At 35.2% G+C, this 23,843-nt stretch overlaps 1 protein-coding gene across 1 annotated transcript in view; it reads left to right on the top strand.

Annotated features, from left to right (window-relative positions):
- LOC150084631 (lysosomal-trafficking regulator-like) overlaps nucleotides 1–23,843 on the top strand; it is a 686,318-nt gene that overhangs the window by 442,859 nt on the left and 219,616 nt on the right. Inside the window, exon 21 of the mRNA XM_090376308.1 lies at nucleotides 20,373–20,654. Within this exon, the coding sequence (XP_090232434.1) occupies nucleotides 20,373–20,654 (282 nt within the window). The remainder of the gene's footprint in view (nucleotides 1–20,372; nucleotides 20,655–23,843) is intronic.

Here is a 23,843-nt window from a genome sequence, read left to right as displayed (position 1 = left end):
TGCATATGGGTAGCAATAACCGAAGAGAAATGTACCAATTTGTGGTACTACACTCACGGAAGGGGAAATTGAAAAAGACCTGGTAGTAATTGTGCAGTGAATTATGAAGTTTGCTGAGCAGTGCAGACGGTCTGCTAGGGCAGATCATGGAGTCTTGTCAATGATGCATAGGAATTTTGCTAGCATGGACAGGGAGGTGATTATCCCATTATACAAGGCAATGGTCAGGCCACACCTGGAGTACTGTGTACAGGTCTGGAGGCCTCATTTTAGGAAGGATATAGAGTTGCCAGAACAAGTACAAGAAGAGAAACAAAGTGGTGCTCTCACCAAGAAAGGCTTAAGTTCTGAAAATTGCAGTGCCTGGAGAGTAGGCACAACTGCAAGGTGGTCTGATTGAGGTGTAAGGCCTTGAATGGGTTGAGCAAGCTGAATGCTGATGGGATTCTTCCTCTTGCTCAGATTAAGAACCTGAGGGGAGCACAGTTTTAAATTGAGGAGAGACCATTCTAGAATAGATGTGCAGAAATTTGACTTTAGCCAGCGGGTAGTTTATTGGTGGAACAGACTTCCATCTTTTGTTGATAGCCTAAATAAATTTAGGGCTGAGCTTGACAGGCATTTGGAAGAATGGAGGGGTGAAATGGAAGGTTTTTTTTTTTTTTTTTTTTTTTTTTGACTGAGGCTGCTGCATAATCTTGCATTATATGCCTCTACTAATGCTAATACTTTCAGTTTGCCTGATACGTAGTTGGTAATGTCTTCAGACCTTTAAAGCATCAACACTTCTCTGCTTTCCCAATTATTAAAAGAGAAAGCGTCTCTGTGCCAGACATTTTTGCTGCTAGGAGAACAGCTATCTGTTGTTTGGCATTTTTTCTGCCACTATATTTTGCTCCTTTAAATGTAAGTGTTTTATGCTGTAGCACTTTTTTTAAAAAAGAGTCCACTTTCATCAGCATTGAAGATGTCATTGTGGTTTTATGCCAGCAAAACATTTTTTTAACGATTTTCCTTCCATTCCTTTGTAGCATTCATGTCCATGGCTGCACTTTTTCTGGAACCATCTATCTGAACTTTTAAATTATTGAATATTCATTCGATGCACAAACAATTGTGTTAGGTGGGTTGGAAAACTGCTAGCTTGGGGGAATACATGGACTAATAGATTAACAGCCGCTGGCAGAGGTAAAAGTTATTCTTGCACTGCTTCTATTGGAAAGAGAAGCAGCCTGGAACACAAGGTGCAGGGGATTTCAGAGACTGCTGGCAGTCTCTCAGTAAATACATTGGCTGTGTTAGGTTGCTAAAAATAGGAACAGGTGCATGTATACTTGCATGTACGCTTATGCTAGGAGTTTGGTAAATAAATTTGATGAATTTGTGGTGTTGGTCAAAAAATCAAAGGCAGATATTGTTGGAATATCAGAGACATGACGACACATAGATATAAAGAATGCAGAAATTGAATTTGTGGAGTACAATGGGTACAGGAAGGATAGGAAGGGAGGGGGGTTATGCTATTAGTTAAGAAACGCATAAAATCCAAGGATGTATAGTCATTCGACATGGCTGGACATATAATGCAGTGTTGAGTCCGTTTGGTTTGACATAAGCACTGGGAAAGCAAAATTGGGAGTAGGAGTGTGTTGTAGGCCTAATGACTCTGATGATTATAATAAACAACTGTACAGAGAAATAGAGTGAGCCAGTAAATCAGTGTCTTATAATCGGGTATTTTAATTTCCCAGATATATAGACTGAAATTTGTGGGTTGGTTGCTCACATACTCTTGCAAGGCTCTTGTGGATTTATTGGATGATTATTTTCTGTAGCAGCATGTTCCGGAGGCAACTAGAGGGAGTAATACTCTTGATCTGATTATCAGTAGTGATTCTTCTTGCATTAAGAATCTGCAGATGAAGGAACCACTCGGTGGCAGTGATCACAGTGTGCTGAAGAAGGATTTACTCAAAGGTAACTACCATCAGGAGTAAAGGGAAGGGTTTTTGCTTTCATAAACGTGACAGTGGTGGTCTGAGACAGTATTTGAATTCTGTATGGTAAGACCAACAGATGATGTTACCAACAACAAATTCAAAATGGGGACAATTCAAAACATTTAACTAATATATGTTGTTCAAGGTTTAAGCCTAAATGGATGTCAGATGAACTAATGAGAAATGTGGCGGAGAAGAAAAATGCATGAATACATATAAATTAACAGGTGACATGGAAACCTATGATAGGTATAACCTGGTCTGTAACCAAGTCACAAAGGAAGTTAGGCGGGCAAAGGGAAATTACGAGAAATCTTTGACAAAGAAAAACAGAAAAGAGTTCTTTGTTTAGATAAACTATAGAAGGAAGGGGATGAATCAGATTTGTCCACTTTATATCGATAGTTTAACTGATGATGATCTTGCTCAGATAGTTAACAAGCTAAATGAGTATTTTGCATCTACATTCGCACATGAGGAGTTATTCAGGGAAGGGAATTCCAGAGGTGAATTAAACTCTGGCAGTGAGCTGATTGAGGTGTATAAAGCCTTGAATGGTTTGAACATGCTCAGTGCTGTTGGGATTCTTCCTCTTGCTCAGAATAATCACCTGAGAGGGCATAAATTCCAATTGAGGAAAGACAGTTGTAGGATAGATGCGCAGAAGTTTGCCTTTAGCCAGCAGGTAGTTTATTGCAGGAAGACTTTCATCTGTCGTAGAAGTTGATAGCTTAAACAGATTCAAGGCAGAACTAGACAAACATTTGGAGCGGGTGGATGAGTGAAATGGGGGTGGGTTTTTTTTTTTTTTTTTTTGCTGATGCTGCAGAAGTTTGCTTTCTTGCATCATATGCCTCTACTAATGCTAATCATAAATCCCAACTTTTTTTCAACACTGATGTGTAATTGTTAAATAATTCTGCAGATCTCCAACTGTTAATGTCATTAGTGCCAAAGTGTGCAGCAGTATCACCTTTTATGCCATTAAAAGATGATATGTGCTCTACAATATGATCATATTTGCTCCTGGCAAACATACCCTGATCCTATTCCACCTATCCTTTTTTGTACAATATATTTCCTGTTTCAGTGACAGTAGAGTCACCGGCAACAACTAGCCCTTGTGGGACCAGTGTATTCTGACTTCATGGTTGCCACTGTGTTGCCTGATGATCAGGTGCAAGGTCTGACATTGAGCTTGATGGACCTACATTTTAAATTTTTCGAGGCCATCCACTCTGTTCTTCAATCTCTTATAAAGGCTGATAACTATGCTGAGTTGGTAACAAACATCCTTACACTCTACATCAAGCACACACAAAGACATCCTGCTTGCCAATATAATTCCCATTCCTGATGGCGCAAACGTACATAAATTTATTAAGTTGATGCTTTTTCATAAATCACTTAAATTGATGTCATGCATTATGTTAATGAGTAATGGATGTATATACATAATAATTAAATGCTGGAAGTTTGTAAACTAAATCTTCATACATTTGCAACACTTCCTTTAAAATTTGTTTCTTGACCCTGAGAGCTCAATACAGCAGTGTTTATCAATATGAGCTCAGTTTATTTCTGATATTATCATGTGAAATTTGTTCAGAAAAGTGAGTTAAATGTCTTTATGCAAGTGTAAGATTGAATAATTTAATCTTATTTTGTTATAATTGAGGAAGTTATGTTTTTCTGAGACAAAGACAAGATATTACAGAATTTGTACATAATCTGTATTTGTGCTTATTTTGGAGTGAAACCCAGTGACCAAGATAAACAATGGGCTCCACATAGTTTGTCCATCCTGTGTTGTAGCATTGAGACTGTGGAAAAATTGTTTGATTTTGGCAGGAGCCTACAAAACATTGTGACAGCTTATACTTTTGCTTAGTTTATGTAGAGGGATACAATACAAAGAGTAAAAAGGGTATTGTGTAACCTAATATTCCATCTGCCATTAGACTAGTCTGACATGGTGATAACCTGCTGATTCCATGTCCTCCACTTATATTGGAGAATGTAGCAGCAGATAGTGCTGAAAGTGAAGCTTCTGAAGATGAAACTGAAGTACACACACACACACCTGAAGACTAAGTCTAACCCTGAGCTTTTTTCACAGCCTGAACTTAGTGATCTGGTTTTTTTTTTTTTTTTTTTTTTGGTAGTTGTTGGCGCATCGGCTTCTGTGGTCATAATGCACTGCCCAAGGTTTTTGCAGTACTTTGATCCAAGCCCGAGGCGGGATTCAAACCCGCGACCTTTGGGTTGTCAGGCCGGCACTTTACCCACCTGGCTAGCCCGGTCGGCAAGAGTGATCTGGTAAGAGATTTAGATTTACCGAAGGAATCTGCAAAGTCTTGGGTCTAGACTTAAGTGATCAGGACAGAGAGAACAGAACTAATCTACTACTACTTTTTCTAAGGATGATTCTATGATTTTTTGCTGTAAAATAAATGATTTAATGAACTATTTAGGAATTAGTTACAGTCCTACACAGTAGAGAGTTTTATTGACTCATGAATGAAGATTCTCAAAGGTATGTTGCTCCACAATGGAAATAAATATGAGTCAATTCCAGTAGCTCACTCTGTGCATTGGAAAGAAATATCTGAGAACTTGAAGAAGACATTGACAGATATTAAGTATGAAGAACATGATTGGTTGGGCTGTGGACTTTAAAGTGATAGGCATGTTACTTGGACAGCAATCTTTCTACACAAAATTACCTTGCATTTTGTGTGATTGAGACAGTCTGGCAAGGAGTAAGCACTGGGATTCAAGGTCTGGCCAAAGAGGGACAGTTTTTTTGTCTAGATTAAAGATCATAGTTCAGAAACCACTTGTAGACTCAAAAACTGACCCCCTCCCATCCCTGCACATCAAACTGGGTTTGATGAAAGAGTTATGAAAGCTGCTTCAACTACCTTCGTACTAAATTCCCATTGATTATCCCAAAAGATGCTAAAACAAGGTATTTTTTGTTGTACCTCAAATTCACAAACTGATGAGAGACTGAGTTTTTGAGAGAAGTATGAATAAAAGAGAAAAACAGCCATAGATTTGCTTCAGGTCTGTTGTTGAGAACTTTTTAGGGAACAAGAAAGATCCAGACTACAAAAATATGTTTTAAATATGTTGGTATCAAAAGCTGGGCTGCAATATAAGTGTTAAGGTACATTTTTTACAATCCCACATTGACTACTTTCGAGAAAATCAAGGAAGTGTTGATGAAGAACAGGGTGAGAGGTTTCACCAGGACATTAAAGACATGGAGATGAAGTATGAGGGAAGGTGGAATATCAACTTTATGGCTGACTATTGCTGGTTGTTGAAAAGTGACTAAAGTAGAAGGATCTGCATGAAAATCAAAGAAACAAAAATTTGACCCATTGTGGATTAGTTTTTAAAATGAGAGGTTGAGTGTTTAGTGGATTTTACCATACTGCCCTTTTTTAATAGTGTTTCAGCATGTATTTAAATATAAAAGTCTGAAAAAGGTGAAAGTGGCATTTTGTTATAATTTCAGTGCACAAATTCCAAAATTAATAAAAATGTGTGAAAAATCAAATTTTCTTTTGTGATATTTGAAGAAACCTCTCATGATAGAAACAAACAGAATTCAGCTTTGAAATTAGCATTAGAAAATGATTCTGAAACACCTTTTAGTGTTAAAACATCAGTGAATTTTTTTCAAAATGCAGAGTATGTAATCTCTGCATTACTAAGTTAGTGAAGTTTTTGTTTCATGTATAGAAAATTATTGCCTCCTTTGTGCAGTGCTTTTACAAAGTTTTGTAGTAATCCTAATTTGATACGAAGAGGGAAAACGTTTTGTCTTTTGGGTAAAGATGGAATGTGAACAGGAATATATACTATTCAAGATGACGAATTCTTGACAATATAATGGGAATCCCTTTCTTTGCTGTACATTCACTCAAGATATATAGCAAAATTTTGTAAAACTAAGTTTCACACCCAGTAAAAATTCACCCATTTTCATCTCATAACAAATTTTTCAGTTATACCTTTTGTAATTAATTTTATTGCGAAGGAATTATATATTTTCATAGGCTTCTTTCAAAACATTAGTATGTCCAATTTGCACAGGTAGAAATAGGTATTCCATTATGCAACCATATAGCATTTAACTATCTAGCAGATGACTAAAAATACCATAGCAGCAAGTGTATAGTGCCTTTACTCACCAATCAGTATTTTGGGAAAGAAAATGGCAAGAAATAATTTAAAATGGGAAATTTAATCAGTGCAACAATGGACAAGACAAAAGATTTAAGTAAACTCTGAATGGTGGTGCATAGCAGTCAGAGCCAGACAGGCTAGTATGAGTATCTTGGAAATTGTAACCCTTTTGGAGTTTTTCATAAGAGTGTCTGAGGTGTAGTGATTCAATGATCAAATAATATCCAGCCAGTAGTGATTCTGTGGTTGGAAACAGCTATTTGATGTTGGCTCAGGGAGCCAACAGGCTGATTAGATTTGTGAATTGTAACAGAGGCTAGAGTCAGTCAAAAAAAAAAAAAAAAAACCCCGGTACAACATTGGTAACCACAGAGGCATTTCAGAATGGACAATTTGTTGTAACATGTCATGGGTGTGGTATTGCAGATGATCACCAAACCGGTTTCCACTCCTGTCAGTAAAAAAGAAGGTACAGTTATAGTGGGCTCATGAACAGCAACACAGGGCTGGAAAGAATTGTCTTCTCTGATGAAAATCCTGGTTCTTGCTGTTTCATGCTGATGGTGGAAAAGAGTTATGTTAACAATGCAGGCTAGTTGTGGTACTGGGGAGGTTTTTTATTGTTGACACTGAGTTGGCTAGTGGAGGTGCATTTGTTGTTACAGTTTACCTGGAAATACTGTCTAACAGGGAACATCTATTCACAGTTGCAGCTTATCTATCTGTGAGTAGGTTCTTCTAAAGATAATGTGCCATGTCACATGGCCATAATTTTTCAGAAATAGATGAATTAAGCCTTCTGTTGGGACCACCCTGAATCACCAGATCTCATTTGATTTGAGTGTCTGATAGATGAAGTGGAATGAGCTCTAAGTTTTAATGGTTTTGGTATATAACAGCATTGTCCAACTTCTGTAAGCCACTGGGCCAATTTTTCCTCTTGAAATTCTTTTGCGGGTGACAGGAATTATGATTTAAAAAAAAAAAAAAAAAGCTATATTTTCTAAAAATTACAAAAACAGTCCATGTTAGGGCATAATTTCTTTTTATTTATGTCTTAAAATAGTAGGTAATACTAATACCTGATTTTTATATACCTGTTTTCGTAATATTCATTTTTGTATTCGTATTTTTGTATTCGTATTTTCGTAAAATTCGTTTTTGCAAATAAATAAATTTATTTAATAAGTAAACAAAAGAAGTCGAAGAACATGCATGATATAGTATATGTGTGTCGAAGAGATAAGTGATGTACGAGTACTTATTACTAAAGTAGGAAGATATGACTGCTCGGTTCTCTCTGCCTACTCTTCACTATGGACACAGAATGATTATGATGATGAAAGTAATAATTTAATGGGAGCATTGTGGTCGAAGCTGCTCAGCAACAACTTCTTTTATATCTATTTTGCCATTTGTTATTTTGCCAGTTGAAGTATATGTTGTCAAGTGTGGTGTCTTTCATGCAGCTCTTGTATTTTCATTTTATATATTTAGTATATTAATTGAAATTTATTTTTGTTCGCAGGCCACAAAAATTCTTGTGTGGGCCACCAGTTGGATAACCCTGATATATATATATATATAATATGCCAAGCATTCTAGCTAGACTATTAAACTGTTTGGTTGAGTCTTTAAAATGCCTCCAGTCTTCAGGGTTGTGGTTGTGTTCTAGAGCATCCACTTTGCTATCAGTATCACTGCAGAAAGTGAGTTCTCTAATCACAGAGGTAAAACTCCCTTAATTCCTTTTATAGGCTGTGTTGCCTACAAAAAAGTTTCATCCTTGTCACAATCGGGACCCATGTTCATTTTTACTTTAAGAAAGTTTTTTTCTCAAATCAGGTCATTCAATTCCACTTGAGTAATCATATGAGGTTGAATTTATTGGGTTGATATATGTTTTTCACCCTTATGGACACTTCTGTTTGTTTGTCATCTTTTTATTCATCATCAGTATCCCTTTCACATAGGACAAATATATTGGCCAGACATAAGTATAAATAAATAAATAAATATACACTTTTAGGAAAATTAAGAGACTTTAATAAGGAAACTTAATAAGGAGAAAAATAAGGAGACTTTAATGCAAAAGTTGGAGGCTTTTTGACAGATTTCAGTGACGTATTAGGAAAGTTTGGGATAGGAAATAGAAATGAGTGAGGCAAAGAACTCTTGAATTTCTGCAAAGAAAATAAACTATTCATCACCAACATACTCTTCTACTACAGATCACAACATAAGTATACATGGACATCACCAGATGGAAAACAAACTGTATTGACTACATTTTAATAAATAACAACTGGAAATCATCCATTCAAAATGTTAAAATTCTTAGAAGTACAGATTTTGACATCGATCATGAACTGCTAGCAGCAACAATAAAATGGAAATTTAAAAATACAAAGCCAAAGAACAATAGAGTAACATTAAATCTATCGCGATTTGAAGAAGATAAAGGAAATTTATGGGAAAACACTACAAGAAAAATTAAAAGATATAAACTATTCATTATCTGTTTAAAATATATGGGAGAAAACCAAACAAATGACTAAAGATGTAGCCTTAGAAATCTTGGGAACAAAACCAAAACCAAATTATCCTTGGATTACAGCAGAAATTTTAGATGTATGGATGGAAAAAAGACAAATGAAAATCCTCCTAAACAAAGAAAATAGTCAAGACAAAAGGGAAAAATATTAAAGCCCTAAAAAAAAAAATAGACAACCTATCTAAAGCTGTTAAAAGGAAATGGTTGGAAGATTCCTTCCTGAGGAGTAAACAAGAGCAAAGATGGTATCCAAAGTAGTGCGAAGAGGCAAATAAACATCACAACTCTAAAACAACTTACCGGGTAAAACTCTGATGACGAAAAATAAAAACAATATAAAAACAAGAAACATGCAAAAAATTTAAAGAAATATGGAAAGAATATTACCAAACCCTGTTCAGAGAGGAAGGAAAAAACACCCTTGCCTTAGATAATAGAAGAGATAAAGCACCCTCTATAACAAAAGAAGTTCAGAAAGCAATTAGCCCAATGAAGAATGACAAGGCACCTGAAAATGATGGTATCCAAGTAGAACTATAGAAATTCGGAGGCAATGCAATGTTAAAACACCTCGCACAATTGTTTAATCTAATTTTATATACAGGTGATATACTGGAAGACTGGAAAAGTGAAATAATAGTATCTATACACAAAAAAGAGATAAAGAAAATTGTCAGAATTATAGACTCATTACCCTTTTAAACCATAATATAAAATATTTATAAGGATCTTTCAAAATAGGATAGTTAAAACATATGATGAAACAATAGGGGAAGAACAAGCAGGATTTAGAAAAGGCAGATCAACAATAGACCATATATTCACACTAAACATCATTGTAGAAAAATATTGGAATAAGAAGTAACCTCTTTATCTGTGCTTCATCGATTTCAAGCAGGCATTTGACTCCGTAAACAGAGAGAATTTAATGAAGCAACTGCAAAAAATCCCACTTGATCATGAAATAATGATGTTTGTAAATAAGTTATACAAGAGCAATAGTAAAATTCAACAACCATAAAACAGAGAAATTTGAAATAGAGAAAGGAGTCATGCAGGGATGCCCTTTATCCCATATCTATTTAAGTTCTACCTAGAAGAACTAATGAAATCAATTGAAGAAAAAAAGAGGCACAATAATAAATGGGAAAAATATAAACTGCATAAAATATGCGGATGATATTGTGATTTTAACAGAAACTAAAGAACAACTAAAAGAAATATTAACAAACATCGATAAAGCAAGCAATAATTATGAAATTAATATTAATATAAATAAAACTAAAGTAATACAAATCGGAAAAAACATAGAAGACGTAAACATCCAAAATCAACAAATAGAACAAGGGTGAAGGTAAAGAAAGCCCACACAAGAAGCACGCAAAAGTTTGATAAATTTACCGGTAAAAGTACTTTGCTGTAACTGCATTTGTATTGTTGCTCGCTTAGTAAACATACAGTGGGTGTTATCGGTCAGGAGTAGAAATTGAATCCCATGGGAGATTGAAACCCTCCCGAAGTGGAGGGGGTAATCTGACCTTTTTTCTTTAGAATGATTGGTGGACTAGTGGATAAATTGTGTATTAAGAAAAAAAGGCAAAAGTAAAGGAAGCTCAAACGAGAAGCACTGCAAACTTCAAAAAGGTTTACCGGTGAAACTACATTGCGAACATTTTTTATGATTCCAGAAATTCCAATATGATTCTGTTCGTGATTAAATTAGTTAATTCAATTAGTGATTCTAAAGAAAAAAAGATCAGGTTACCTCCCTCCACTTCAGGAGGGTTTCAAGCTCCTCTAATAACCAGAAACCCAAGTAATATTGACCAAATTAATCACAGACTGAACATCGGATGGACAAACATGAACAAACTCAAAAACATATGGAAGATCAATAAAATCTCAAATAGTCTAAAAATTAAACTATATGAAACTGTCATCATACCCACAGCAACTTATGGATCAGAGAATCTGAGAATAAATAAGAAAGGAAGGCAAAAAATAATGTCATTTGAAATGAGATGTCTAAGGAAAATCAATAAAACAAATTGGAGAGAACATAAAACTAATGAACAAGTAAGTTGGGATCTAAATTTTGAATGCAGAATAATAGAGCAGATCTACAAAAAACAACTTCAGTGGTTTGGGCATGTGAACCGGATGAAACAACACAGGCTGCCTAATGTAGTACTGACAGGAGGAATTGGAGATAAGAGACCACCAGGAAGACCCAAAAGAGAATGGCTTCAATGCCTAAAGGAAAACACAGGCTTTCAGAGTTATCAACAAATAATTCAAGTGATTGACAACAATGGAGGATGATATCTAAATAGGGACTCAACCCATACCAAACGGAAGAGTAGAATGGTGATGATGAGGAAAATTAATGTGCTGGAATGAAACCAGGAAGTTTTGTCATTGTGTTGTGTTGGCCACCAGAATAAACCTTGGTGGTTGACAGTCATAAAATTTAAGTGTATACTGGGTAAGTGCCTTCTGGCAGTGAGAAGGGTAAAGGGATATGGATTTTAGATTAGTATTTCTCAACTGGTGATGTATGAGTAGTACTCATTGGGATTACTTGCTGAGGAGTAAATTTTTACTGGATTTATTTACATGTATTGTCTGTGTAACTCATACAATACATTTACATGTATTGTATGAGTGAGTTCTCATTTACTTCATTTTCTTGATTGTTTTTATGCTAATATAATATTTATATATAGTAAAATATATATACATGTTTGTTCTTCTGATTTCTTGAATTTGGGAACACTTTGAACTCAACAGTATACTAAAGGTTGAAAAACAGTGGCTTAGACAAAGCTTTTTTTTTTTTTTTGTTGTTGTTGTTGTTTGTTGGCTTATGAAGCAAATGCGTACCTTCCTTGCATTTTGTTGTCTATACTAATTGTTGTCTCATCAGAATGGACTTCTAGCTCATTTTGGTAGGCAGATTATGAAGATGAAACTTCTTTTTGATGTAATGCCATTGATTTATGTTTTCCATATGAAATACCTTACATATTTCATAGATAACCAATGTACACAGGTCATTCAAACGAAAACGCAAATTTTTTATTTCAGAAACAACTAGGAAACTGTGCATGTCAGTCTTCATTGTCATCCATATTACATTTGACACACTTCTTCCAACTCTCTAGTAATGGATGGATTCGTCGAAAGATGTAGTTTTTGGTTGGTGTTGAAATCATTTGTGCAACAGTATTTTTGCCTTATTTGAATATAAAAAAACACTCAAACCCATGTTAGTTTAAATATGTGTATTTTCAGTTCAGAAATATGCAGTGAAATGTTTCATGGTGTTTTTTGACTACTTTTTCGTGCAGTTGTCTTTGCAATATTACCATCCCAAATGGTAACTTAGGTCACAAGAACTTGTTGCTCAAGAATTTCTCTTATCTCAATAACAAGTTCTTGTGACCTAAATGGACTTTTGTGATGATGATATTGCAAAGACAGCTGTCACTGAAGAAGTGGTGAGAAAATACCATGAAATATTTGACTCCATTATGTACATATTTCCAAATTGGAAATAAACATAATTGAACCATTGTAGGTTTGAGTGCTTTATTATCTTCAAATTACCTAGTTTAGTTATGCATAATACCACTTAAGGAAAGTCTAATGTTTTGAATTCCTCATCAAATGAGAAGCAATGTCCTCTTATTGGCCAATAAAGATAAAAATCATGTGGAGATAAGTTTGGTGAATATAGAAGATGTGATAATACATCTCATTTACTGTAGAATGGGCAGTGACAGGAATATACATGCTTTAGGGCATAAAAAAACCACATCTTTTCATTAAGTCATCATACCACTTTTTTTGAATTGTTGGCTTTAAATACTTCAGAAGGTTGTTATGATATTTGTCACAAATTACCGTTTGTCCTCTTTTCAGATAATCCGCTAGACCAATGTTTCTGTTATGGACTGCTTTTATTTTTTGTAGTAGATGCCATGTACCACAAAAAATAGTGAACTGTATATGAGACTATGTTAATGACTGTTTGTTAAATACAGTAATATGTAATTGTTTCCAATTCTTCAGTTTCATTTTCTGCCTACACAAAGTTCCAACAATTGTAAAGCAGTTATTAATCAGGTGAAACTAGATTTTGAACAGGCTAAGAGTAGAAAACTTGCTTCTTGTCCTAATGGCAGTCGTGCTTTCTGGTCTCTTACTGAAGCTATTGGCCGCAACTTCTGTCCATCTCTGTTCCCACTTCTGTCAAAACCAGATGGTTCTGACGTCACTTTAGCCAAGGATAAAGCTGACCTGCTAGCATCCCATTTTTCTTCCAACTCGTGTATTAATATAATAGAAAACACTTCCCACCATTCCCAACACGCTCCATTCAATGCCTTCTGTGGTCTTCCATCAAAAGGATGTCAGAAGGATTTTGATGAATCTTGATGCTAAGAAAGGTCCAGGTCCAAATGGTATTTCTCCACTTGTTCTCAAAACCTGTGCTCCTGAACTTACTCCTGTTCTTTGCCGCCTTTTTTCACTTTCTTATTCCAAAGGTGAAAACTTGCTCATATCCAGCCAGTTCCTGACAAATCCCTCCCATCCAATTATCGTGCCATTGCAATTACCCCTTTCTGAATTAATGGAGGAATTAATTAACCTCATGTCGTTTGGCATTACAAGAATGCAAAATGGGATGACCTGCAAGATTTCTTTTCCTTGGTCAAACTACTGTTCCAAAACTTCTGATATCAATGTTTCTAAGATAGTGTCAGTGAAATTATTCTTGTAGGAATGGAATCCTTTATCCCACACTCCACTTTAAAATCTCATTCTTTGGTTTTCCGATAAATGTGCTAAGGCTGTTCAGAAGAATGTTGCATATTGTAATTGGCTTGTTTCCAATTCTTTAGTTTCATTTTCTGCCTACACCAAAGCTCAAAAAATTATAAAGCAGTTATTAATCAGTCCAAACTAGATTTTGAATTCACCATGAATTGTCAAACTAATAGAGTAAGCTTATCTATGAAAGCTCTAAACCTCCCAAACACTTCCTTGTTTATTTCACAAATATACGTGGTCTCAATTCTAATCTCAACGATGTCCATTTCCACTTGCAGTCTGCTAAACCCCATGTACTTCTGACAAAATATCAGTTACCAGTTCATTCAACTACTGCTATTCTCATTTGTCCAAATTATTCACTGTATGATTCCTTTCATCTAAAAAGGTAGTACTTGTGCATACGTCTGTTCTGATATTCCCTGTCAGAGACTCGGTAATTTGGAATCTTCTCTGGCTTAAAATCTCTCTCTCTCTCTCTATACCTCATTCTCTCAAATTCATCTGTTGTCTCTACCGTTCTCACAACTCCATTAATCACATGGAACTCTTTGACTTCCTCTCTTTGCAACTTGACTTTGTCCAATCCAACTTTCCTAACTGTGAGGAAATTTTCCGTGGTTATTTTAATGTTCACAACTCCAGCTGGTTTCCATTTTTCTAGTTGCACAGACCCAGCTGGTCATGATGCTGAGGCTTTTGCCATTACTAATGACCTTGCACAGAGGGTTCATTTACCTACAAGAATACCAAACAATCCTAACCATACAGCGAACATGCTTGATCTTTTTCTCACAAACAACTCTTCTAAGTACACGGTCGAAGTGAGTGAGTTATTTACGCACCTCAGATCACAACTTGGTGATTGTCTCTTCTCCATTGGAGCCTTTACTCATGGCTATTCCCAACCTCGTATTGTTTGGCATTACAAGAATGCAAAATGGGATGACCTGCGAGATTTCTTTTCCTCCGTCGGATTACTCTTGAAAAACTTCTGATGTAAGCAGTTGCTCATCATGTCAGTGATATTATTCTTGTAGGAATGGAATCCTTTATTCCACTCTCCACTTTAAAATTTCTTCCCTTATTATAAACCTTCCTTTTTCAATAAATGTGCTAAGGCTGTTCAAGAGAAGAATGCTACATATCATAATTGGCTTGTTTCCAATTTTTATGTTTAATTTTCTGCCTACATCAAAGCTACCAACATTTGTAATACAGTTATTAATAATTTCAAACTACATTTTGAATAGGCTAAGAGTAGAAATCTTGCTTCTTGCCCCGATGACAGCTAAACATTCTGGTCTCTTGCCAAAGCTATTGGCCGCAACTTTTGCCCATCTCTGCTTCCACCTCTGTCAAAACCAGATGATTCTGATGTCACTTCAGCCAAGGATAAATTGTGAATGCTAGTATCCCATTTTTCTTCCAACTCGTGTATTAATGATCTTGGTAAAATACCTCCCACCATTCCTAACATGCTCTATTCAATGCCTCCTCTGGTCTTCCATCAAAAGGATGTCAGAAGGATTTTGACGAATCTTGACGCTAAGAAAGCTCCAGGTCCTGATGGTATTTCTCAGCTTGTTCTGTGATCCTGAACTTATTTCGTTTCTTTGCCGCCTTTTTTCACTTTCTTGTTCCAAAGGTGTTTTTCCTTCTACTTGGAAATTTGCTCATATCCAGCCAGTTCCTAAAAAGGGTGACAAATCCCTTCCATCCAGTTATCGTCCCATTGCAATTACTTCTACTCTTTCTAAATTAATGGAGAAATCAATTAACCACCGAATCTTAAACTACCTAGAAACCTTCCATCTGATCAACAGTATGGATTCCGTCAGCGCCGATGCACTGGTGATATTCTGGCTTATGTTACCCATTTATGGAAAAATTCAATGGAAAAGTTTGGTGAAACACAAGCATTTCCTCTTGACATCTCAAAGGCTTTCGATCTTGTTTGGCCTAAAGGTCTTCTAAACAAACTTCCATCTTATGGTTTTGTCTACTGTTTTTAGTAATTGGTTATCCAGTTTTCTCTCTGATCGCTGACTGAAGGTGATGCTCGACTAATGCTGGTGTCTCCAAAGTTCAGTTCTTTCCCCTACTCTTTTCCTCTTGTATATTAATGACCTTCTTCCATTGACTGGAAATCCTATCCATTGTTTTGCCGATGATAGCACATTGCATTGCACTTTTCAGTTCGAGGAACCTCACCCTGCTCGATCAGTTTCAACTTCTCTGATATCCACTACCAATTCCTTATTTGCAGATCTCCAAGTAATTCTCCAGTAAGGCAAAGACAACTTAGTTGATTTCAATCCTTTTAAAACTCAGTCTTGTCTTCTATCTCGCAAAAACTATTCCTCTGCTGCTATGCTTATCTTTGGTGACACTCTGATTTCTATACAAGATGATATATCTCTTTTGGGGATAACTCTGACTTCTAATCTCTCGGCACAAGTGCATCACAAATATTGCTTCCTTTGCATCAAAAAAAACTTTTTTTTTTTTTTTTCACTCTTTGCATTACTTTTCTTCAAAACAGCTATTCACTCTGTACAAATCAGCAAATCTGACCTACCACAGAATATTGTTCCCACATCTGGGGGCACATATTGTGCCCCCAAAACCTCTCAGGCTTCTAGATTCAATCCTAAAGAGGACAGTTAGTTTAATTAATGATTCATCTCTAATAGTCTCTCTCTACTTGCTGTCTCATAGATGTACTATTTCTGCTGCATGCCTTTTTTACAGATACTTCCATGGGCACTGTTCTTCTGAATTGACTTTTGTAATTCCCGCTCTCTCTTTCAAAACAGTCTGAACATGTGCCACCGCCTGCCAACATCCATTTACTGTCCAACTTCAAACTCACAGAACCAAATTTTCATCTTCCTTGTTTATTCAGTCAACTGCCATTTTCTGGAACAACCTTCCTTCATATGTATTTCCTGGAAATGACCGTCTATAGAAGTTCATGTCTAATGTCAACAAATATCTTCTCTCATCTTCCAACCTCCAACCCAAGAATGATACTAAGTACTATAGGTTGTAATACTTCTCGTGTTTGGGGTTTTCATTAATAAAAAAAAAAAAAGAAAAAGAAAAAAAAAAACTTTATGATCCCCGAATATTGTGAATACTTGGGTAGACTTTCTTTGGTCAAGGAAAGTTTTTGTGGCACCGGTCTGAACTTGTACGTTTGTATCATTGCTGTGTAATTTTGCATCCACGATTCATCTCCATTCACTGTTTAAGAAGCCATTTCTTTCATGTTTATACTGTCCAAAGTACATGGAACACTTAAGTCATTGTTCCTTCAGTTGTATTGTTAAATTAGTCCTTTGTGAAATGACAATTTCTCTGATAGCAATGCGATCTTTCTCACGAGAGTTCTTCCACTACCTGTATGTCCATTGGTATCAGGCATGATATACTTTCCTTGGCAGACGAGAATCCTCAATACTTTCAATACTATTCTTAAACTTACTTGTTCACTCAAGACCTCACTTCTTCACCATACTGAGCCAGCATTTTGCAGTAAATTTCAGCTGAATTTATTCCTTCTGCATTTAAAAATTGTATCGGAGCTCACATATCCACCTGGTGCATGATGGAAAGGGTGCTGCCCTATCAAAAAATTGACTAATTCCCAGTAACGTGAGCATTCATTGTTGTCAACAGACATTAATAAGTAATCCAACACTGGATTATCATCAAGTTTTGTATCATATGCATTTTATATTGTTTTTATGGTTTTTATTTGAATGACCTTCATAACAGTTCTCAAATGTGTGCTTTATGTTCCTTCCATATCATTGAAATTACAAATAGCATACATTTTATTTTATTTTATTTTTTGGTTCAGTCATCCTTTGATGACTGAACCATAAGATTTATTAATATACTGAATAACATTATAGTTCACATGCAGTATTTCATTTGCAAATGATAAATTATTGAAACATATGTCATTCATTTCACATGTAAAATTTATAATAGTAGTGTGCACTGGAATCCAGCAGAATTTCACTGATTGGCAAGTTGCATCATTCTGAATCAACCAGTATCAGATTTATTTCTTAACTGAATGCGAAGGTGGAGATTTACATATTAGAGCAGTCGTTGCACTTAGGGAGTCTTTATAAATTATGACCTGTGGTGTAGGAGAAGCAGTGATATGATCCAGGGCTAATTGAATTGTATACATTTCAGCAGTGTATGTATTGTACTGAGAGTGATGTAGACATGGTGAAAGTAGGGAAGACTGCCACTGCTCATGCAGCCATTTCTGTTTTCGATCCATCAATATATATGTATGCATCTTTTTTTAATTGGTAGTTTGTTGTTGCATGCACCACATGAAGTTTTTAATATTCATATATGCTCTGGACTGCTTTCTCCATTTACAAAAATAGTTACCCATGCTTCACAGTAAGGAAAATGATAACCCAGAGTGATTTAAATGTTTCATAACGTCACACACTATACAGAAAAGGGCCTAGGTTGGAAAATTCTCAGTCCTATAATGAAATTTTGTTAACAAAGCTTACACCACACTTTTGTCGTGATCATAGATGACATTATCAGTTTGCTGTGAAATTATTATAAATAAGCAATTTGAGTAGTTTCCAATGTATTTTCAAAAACAATTTCACAATTTTATAACAAATAGCTTCAAGTGTCAACAGTTACGTTGACATTTGAAGTCAAAACTGCCATATTATCTGAATTAGCAGAAGACTGAATAGTAACAGCTCTTACCTGCCTCTTTTCTTCGACTTCCTCTTCCTAGTAACTACCGTAACATAAGTTTGACCATTTCTGTTGCCTAAATAACAGAATACATTACTGTAAATGCAGTAGGTGAAGAGGTAATGGAAATTAAAAGCAGATGCTTCTACTGTGACATTATTAGTTTATCAGTTTGTTAGCATCATTGATAATTCATTAAATGTTTATTCGACATTTAATAAACATTTCATACTTGAATAAACATTTCATGAAATGTTTATTCAAGTAAAAATAGAAGGAAAAAATGAACTTAAGTATGTGATTTAATAATTTAACTCAGGAGACTTTTGATGGTGGACTGTCAATTAGCAAAACGCTAATAACGTCAGCTCCTAATATCGTCTGCAAATCACATCAATTGTAGAGGTACCATGCACAAATTGTCATGGAATTTTGAACAACTGTGCCCCCCCCTCTCTTTCCATAATTACTTAACGAATTACAGTACTGTATGCCAATTCTACGTTGCCCTCGCTGATAACGTTGCGGTTACAATCGCTAAGTCAATGCCGTAATGAAATGTCCTGTATTTGAATTCCGGATATTTATTGAAGTTAGGAACTTTTATCAGATTTTTTTACAATATGACCATGTAAATCGGTCGAGTATGGTGCAAGGTGGTTAATGTCAGTAATCGTGGTGCGACTGCAACAAGATCAAAAAAAATTAGGCAGATGGGCTGAGACATGGCAATTGAAGTTTAACACTGACAAAAGCAACAAGGTCTACGTATAAGTAGCAGTAATCCTAGTAGCCCCCAGGGGCTCATATCTGGTGAGTATTGGCTTGGCACACTCAGTGTCCTGAGCTGGATATCATCATTCTTCTCTTTCTTGGTGATTCCCTTCTACTTTTGACTCTCTCTCTCTCTCTCTCTCTCTCTCTCTCTCTCTCTCTCTCTCTCTCAGGGTAACTCGGGAACTTTTTTTTTCCTGGTGCAGCATAAGTCTCAGGCTTCCTTGCACCATATGGCTGTTAATAATAATAATGGTGAGTATCCCCCCCCTACAGGGGGGATGGATCTTGTTTGAAAGTTTATTGGAATACATTGCAGTGTTTTATTAGCTTATAACAGGTTTATTTTCTTCTCACTTATTGCTATAGTTAATTTTTAACTCCGGATCAAAGAGATATAGCCATATGAGGGATGAGTTCCTAATTTCTCAGTTAATAGTTCTAACCAACTGCTTAAACTCTCTTATTCATTGCACTCCTTATATTATTGTGTGAATAATTTAGACTACATGGTAAAAAAAGATTGCTGGAAATATTTTTTACCATTTGAGGTACTTTAAAAATAAATAAAATTTTAAAAAAGTTGTTTACAAATATATCTTTATCTTAAAAAAAAAAAGCTAGTTATAGTTTTATGCCTGTCATTCTAAATTTAACTTAAGACAGGAAGTAATGCTGTGTTCCAAAATTTCTTATTATTTGATTCACTATATAGTCACTTATAATTGTGATTATAACTTGATGTATATATCATGTTTTTGTAGAACTATAATTCTATACAATTTTTTTTAGCTTGCATACTTTTGTAGTACAAAATTTTGGATTGGATGCTGTTAAATACTGAAAGGGAGAGTTTCCTATAAGTAAAGAAAAATTCTACCCTGATTACAGAAAATCAGTCCATGGTACCTTAGTTTCAGAAATGTTAAAAAAAAAATAAAACTAAATGCATTGTTAAGTGAACTTGAACATGGTTACATTAAGTGCCTTTAGAATAAATTAATGTAACTCATTCACAAAGAAAATAAAGATTTCAAGTTTTACACTAATTATGAAGTTTACAGCAGTTGTATAGTGAGTAATTTTTATAAATGAATGCAAATTACCTTATAATTAAATGGAAAACAGTTTTAAAATTCTAGTCACAAATGCGATTTGTTAAAAATGGTGTTGAAGTAGAGTCCTTATTTTGTTATTTTTTTTTAAGGTTAGTCTACCAGTTATTCTCTCAAATTATTCCTTTTTTTTATTAGGTGTTTCTGAAAGCCAGCCTTAATGACACAATGCTTGAATTAGATTCCTTTGTTGGAAAGCCAGTCATCGTTTCACATTCTGAAGCAGTGGTCACAAAACCATTGATATTAGCTTCTATGTTATCAGCATGGTCTGTTTGGCAAAAAGTGGATTGTGGAGTTTTGAATACTGCATTCTCTTTATTACTGATTTTGGTTGAAGATAAACATCCCTACAAAATCTTTAATATTAGTCAACTTGCAGCTGTTAACCTTTTAGATAAAATTCTTTATATGCTTAAGGTAAGTATAGTAGGATTAAGAAATGGTCCATATTTTCTTTACTTTCATTATAAAAGACAGTATTGATATATTTTAACCAGTTTGTGATTTATTTAACTGTGATTAATTACACTGCTGCTATTCTTACATAGTACAGTCCGTCCTTGTATAGCACGATAGTTGTGTTCCTAGGAACCCTCGTGCAATGCAAAATCGTGCAATATAAACAACAGGACCTATGGGAAAAGTAGGGTTAGGTGCTGACCACCCAAGGTTGAACACACATTTGTAACCAAAACATTACCAAACAATAAATAATCGGGTAATTTTAATCATTTTAACGATTAAAATACGTAATAAAAAATAATATTTTAATTTTTTATTATTATTATATTATATTTTATTATAATATAATAAATAATAAAAAATACGTATTTTTTACGAATAAAATACTTACATATTTTATTACATAATAAAATATTGCTAATGCTTTTGCTTCTGTCGTAAGCAAACTTGTTTTTTGTTTGATTTTCTATCCAAACAGTTGACAGCCATTGCATCTCTTCCAATTCTTTGTGTCTTAATCTAATGGATTTTAATTACACTTTGAGTTGTTCCTGGTATGAAAGTTGTTTCTATTTTCTCTGCATTCTTTGTAATTCTCGGCCTTGCCTCATTTAGGTCTGTAGCACTTGCAATATCACGGGTCTTTCATTTCGCTCAAAGCGTTTCACAATTTCATATTTTTTCTCTATGGACAGAGGCGGACTGGCCATAAGCCTTACCGGTGTGATTTTGGCCATAAACCATAGTATGAGGCCACTATAAATTTTCCCGGGTAAGAATCTTTGATCCAGTCTGCCTCTGTTTATTGATATTGCTTTTCTTTTTCTCTCTGAATCTGCAGTGTCTTCACCAGGACGCTTCCTTTTCACACCTTTTAATTAAGAATTTTACTCATTTTTAGGGAATAAGCACAATTACAAAACAAAGAGGCACGCTTGATACACATAAACAAAGCTGCGCACGTGTAACAACTGAATAAACAACACCGTAAAGGCAGAGATACACTATTAACACTTCACATTTCTAGGGGTTACTACCATAAAACAATAAAAACAATTTCCAGTTGCGTTTCTGCTAGTGGAATCTGTTATAAACTGGTAGTAAACTCGATCTAATTGCATTTGCGATTATACTGATAGCTGGAATTGTGTTGGTTTTTACGTTATTATGGTGAAATGTGTTTTCCCTTCACTGATATAAAAAACATAAATACATTTTCAGAATCTTCTCTTCATTCCTATCATGTTGCGTTCGGTTGGGGTGATTCTGTGTTCAACTGCCATTTCTTGTAAACACCAAGGCAAATCGTGCATAAGCGAATTCAGTTCGTGTTATATAAGATATCGTTCCCCTGTTTATAAATCGTGTATGATAGAATTCGTGTAGTGTAAACACGTGTTATACGAGGACTGACTATAGTAGTAATGAAGCATGTGAGAAAGCAAGCATATGAGTTTATGTAGCATCATCCAAAAAAAAAAAAGAAAACCCAATGTCCACATCCATTCCCTCTAAAAGTTTGTCCAGTTTCTCCTTGAATTTTTATTCAAGCTATGAACTTCCACGATGACAGATGGAAGTTTGTTCCAGCAATTAACCACCCACTGGCTAAAGGAAAATTTCCTCAATTTGAATTCATTCCCCCTCAGGCGTGTAATCTGAGCAAGGGGAAGAATCCCATCAGCATTAAACCTGCTCAACCCATTCAATGCCTTGTACACCTCAGTCAGATCACCTCACAGATGCCTAGTCTCCAGCCACTGCAATTTGCAGAACTTTTCTTGGTAAGAGGATCCCTTCATTCGCTTCACCAATTTTGTCCCCCTTCTCTGTACTAGATCCAGTAGCTCTACATCCTTCCTAAAATGAGGCCTCCAACCTGTACACAGTACTCAAGCCATTGCCTGATTTGTACAAGGCATTGCCTTATACAAATGGACAATCACCTCCTTTTCCCTACTAGCAAACTTCCCCATTAGTAGCCTGTTTGCATTGTTCACAAAACTTCATATCTGACTGCATAATTACTCCTAGATCTTTCTCATTTTCCACTACACAATTGATACATTTCTCTGGGATTACTTCTACCCATATACATTACTTTGCATTTGTCAATGTTAAACTTCAGTTGCCACTTCTCAGCCCATCTGCCCAAAATTTCTTATCCTGTTGCAGTAGCACACTGCCATTACTGTCATTAACAACCCTGCCAACCTTTGTATCATCTGCAAACTTCGACATTAAGCTTGACATGTATATACCTTCATCAATATTGATAAATATACAAAACAACAGTGGACCCAACACCTAACCCTGTGGGACTCCACACTAATAACATTAGTCGAAGTTATTACCATTCTCTGTCTTCTCCCATTCAACCACTCTTTTATCCATTGTAGCAACTTACTCTTAATACAGTACTGTTCCAATTTGTACAGTAGTCTTCCACGCACAACAGTGTTAAAAGCTTTCCTGAAATCCAAGTATGTGATTTAAAAATTATATTTTGCATCCAGTTCCTTTGTAACCACTTCATAGTATCCAATCAGATTTGTCAAACAAGACTTTCCCTTAACAAACCCATGCTGTGTCTGAATTATTACTGCAGTCTTCTCTATATGATCCTTTAATGCATCTTTAGCCAAGGCCTCCATTATTTTCCCCAGAACAGAAGTTAAGCCAGTGGTTTTTGGCCTTTTTTTAATAAAGGCAATTCTAAGAAATTTATTTTATTTTATAGCACCCCTATACAATTTTCTGCCTGTTAGATCTGAATGTCTCTCTCTCTCTCTCTCTCTCTCTCTCTACAGTCATACCTCTATTAATGAATAGGATGCGTTTCACAAAATTACTTTAAGCGAAACTTCTTTTCAGAGGTAAATATATTATGGCCGGAATTCAAACAAAGAAAAGTTTTATTAAATAAACAGTCAACTTACATACAAAGTGAAATCACATTTTAAAATATGAGTCTAAAGTTGATTGTTTATGCTTTTTTTCACTTTCATTTAGCAATTGCCTATACAGAGTTATTGCATTTAACACTGATCGCTTAACAATGACACTTCTTCCTAAATCAGGATCATTTTCACTAAAAAAATTTAAAACGTTTTCAATGTCATTTAACCACCTTTTTAAATCTTT

This window comes from Mastigoproctus giganteus, chromosome 6 (assembly GCF_048544385.1).
Source record: "Mastigoproctus giganteus isolate SK-2022 chromosome 6, ASM4854438v1, whole genome shotgun sequence".
In the NCBI taxonomy this organism is placed as follows: domain Eukaryota; kingdom Metazoa; phylum Arthropoda; class Arachnida; order Uropygi; family Thelyphonidae; genus Mastigoproctus; species Mastigoproctus giganteus.
This window is presented reverse-complemented; position numbering and strand designations above follow the sequence as displayed.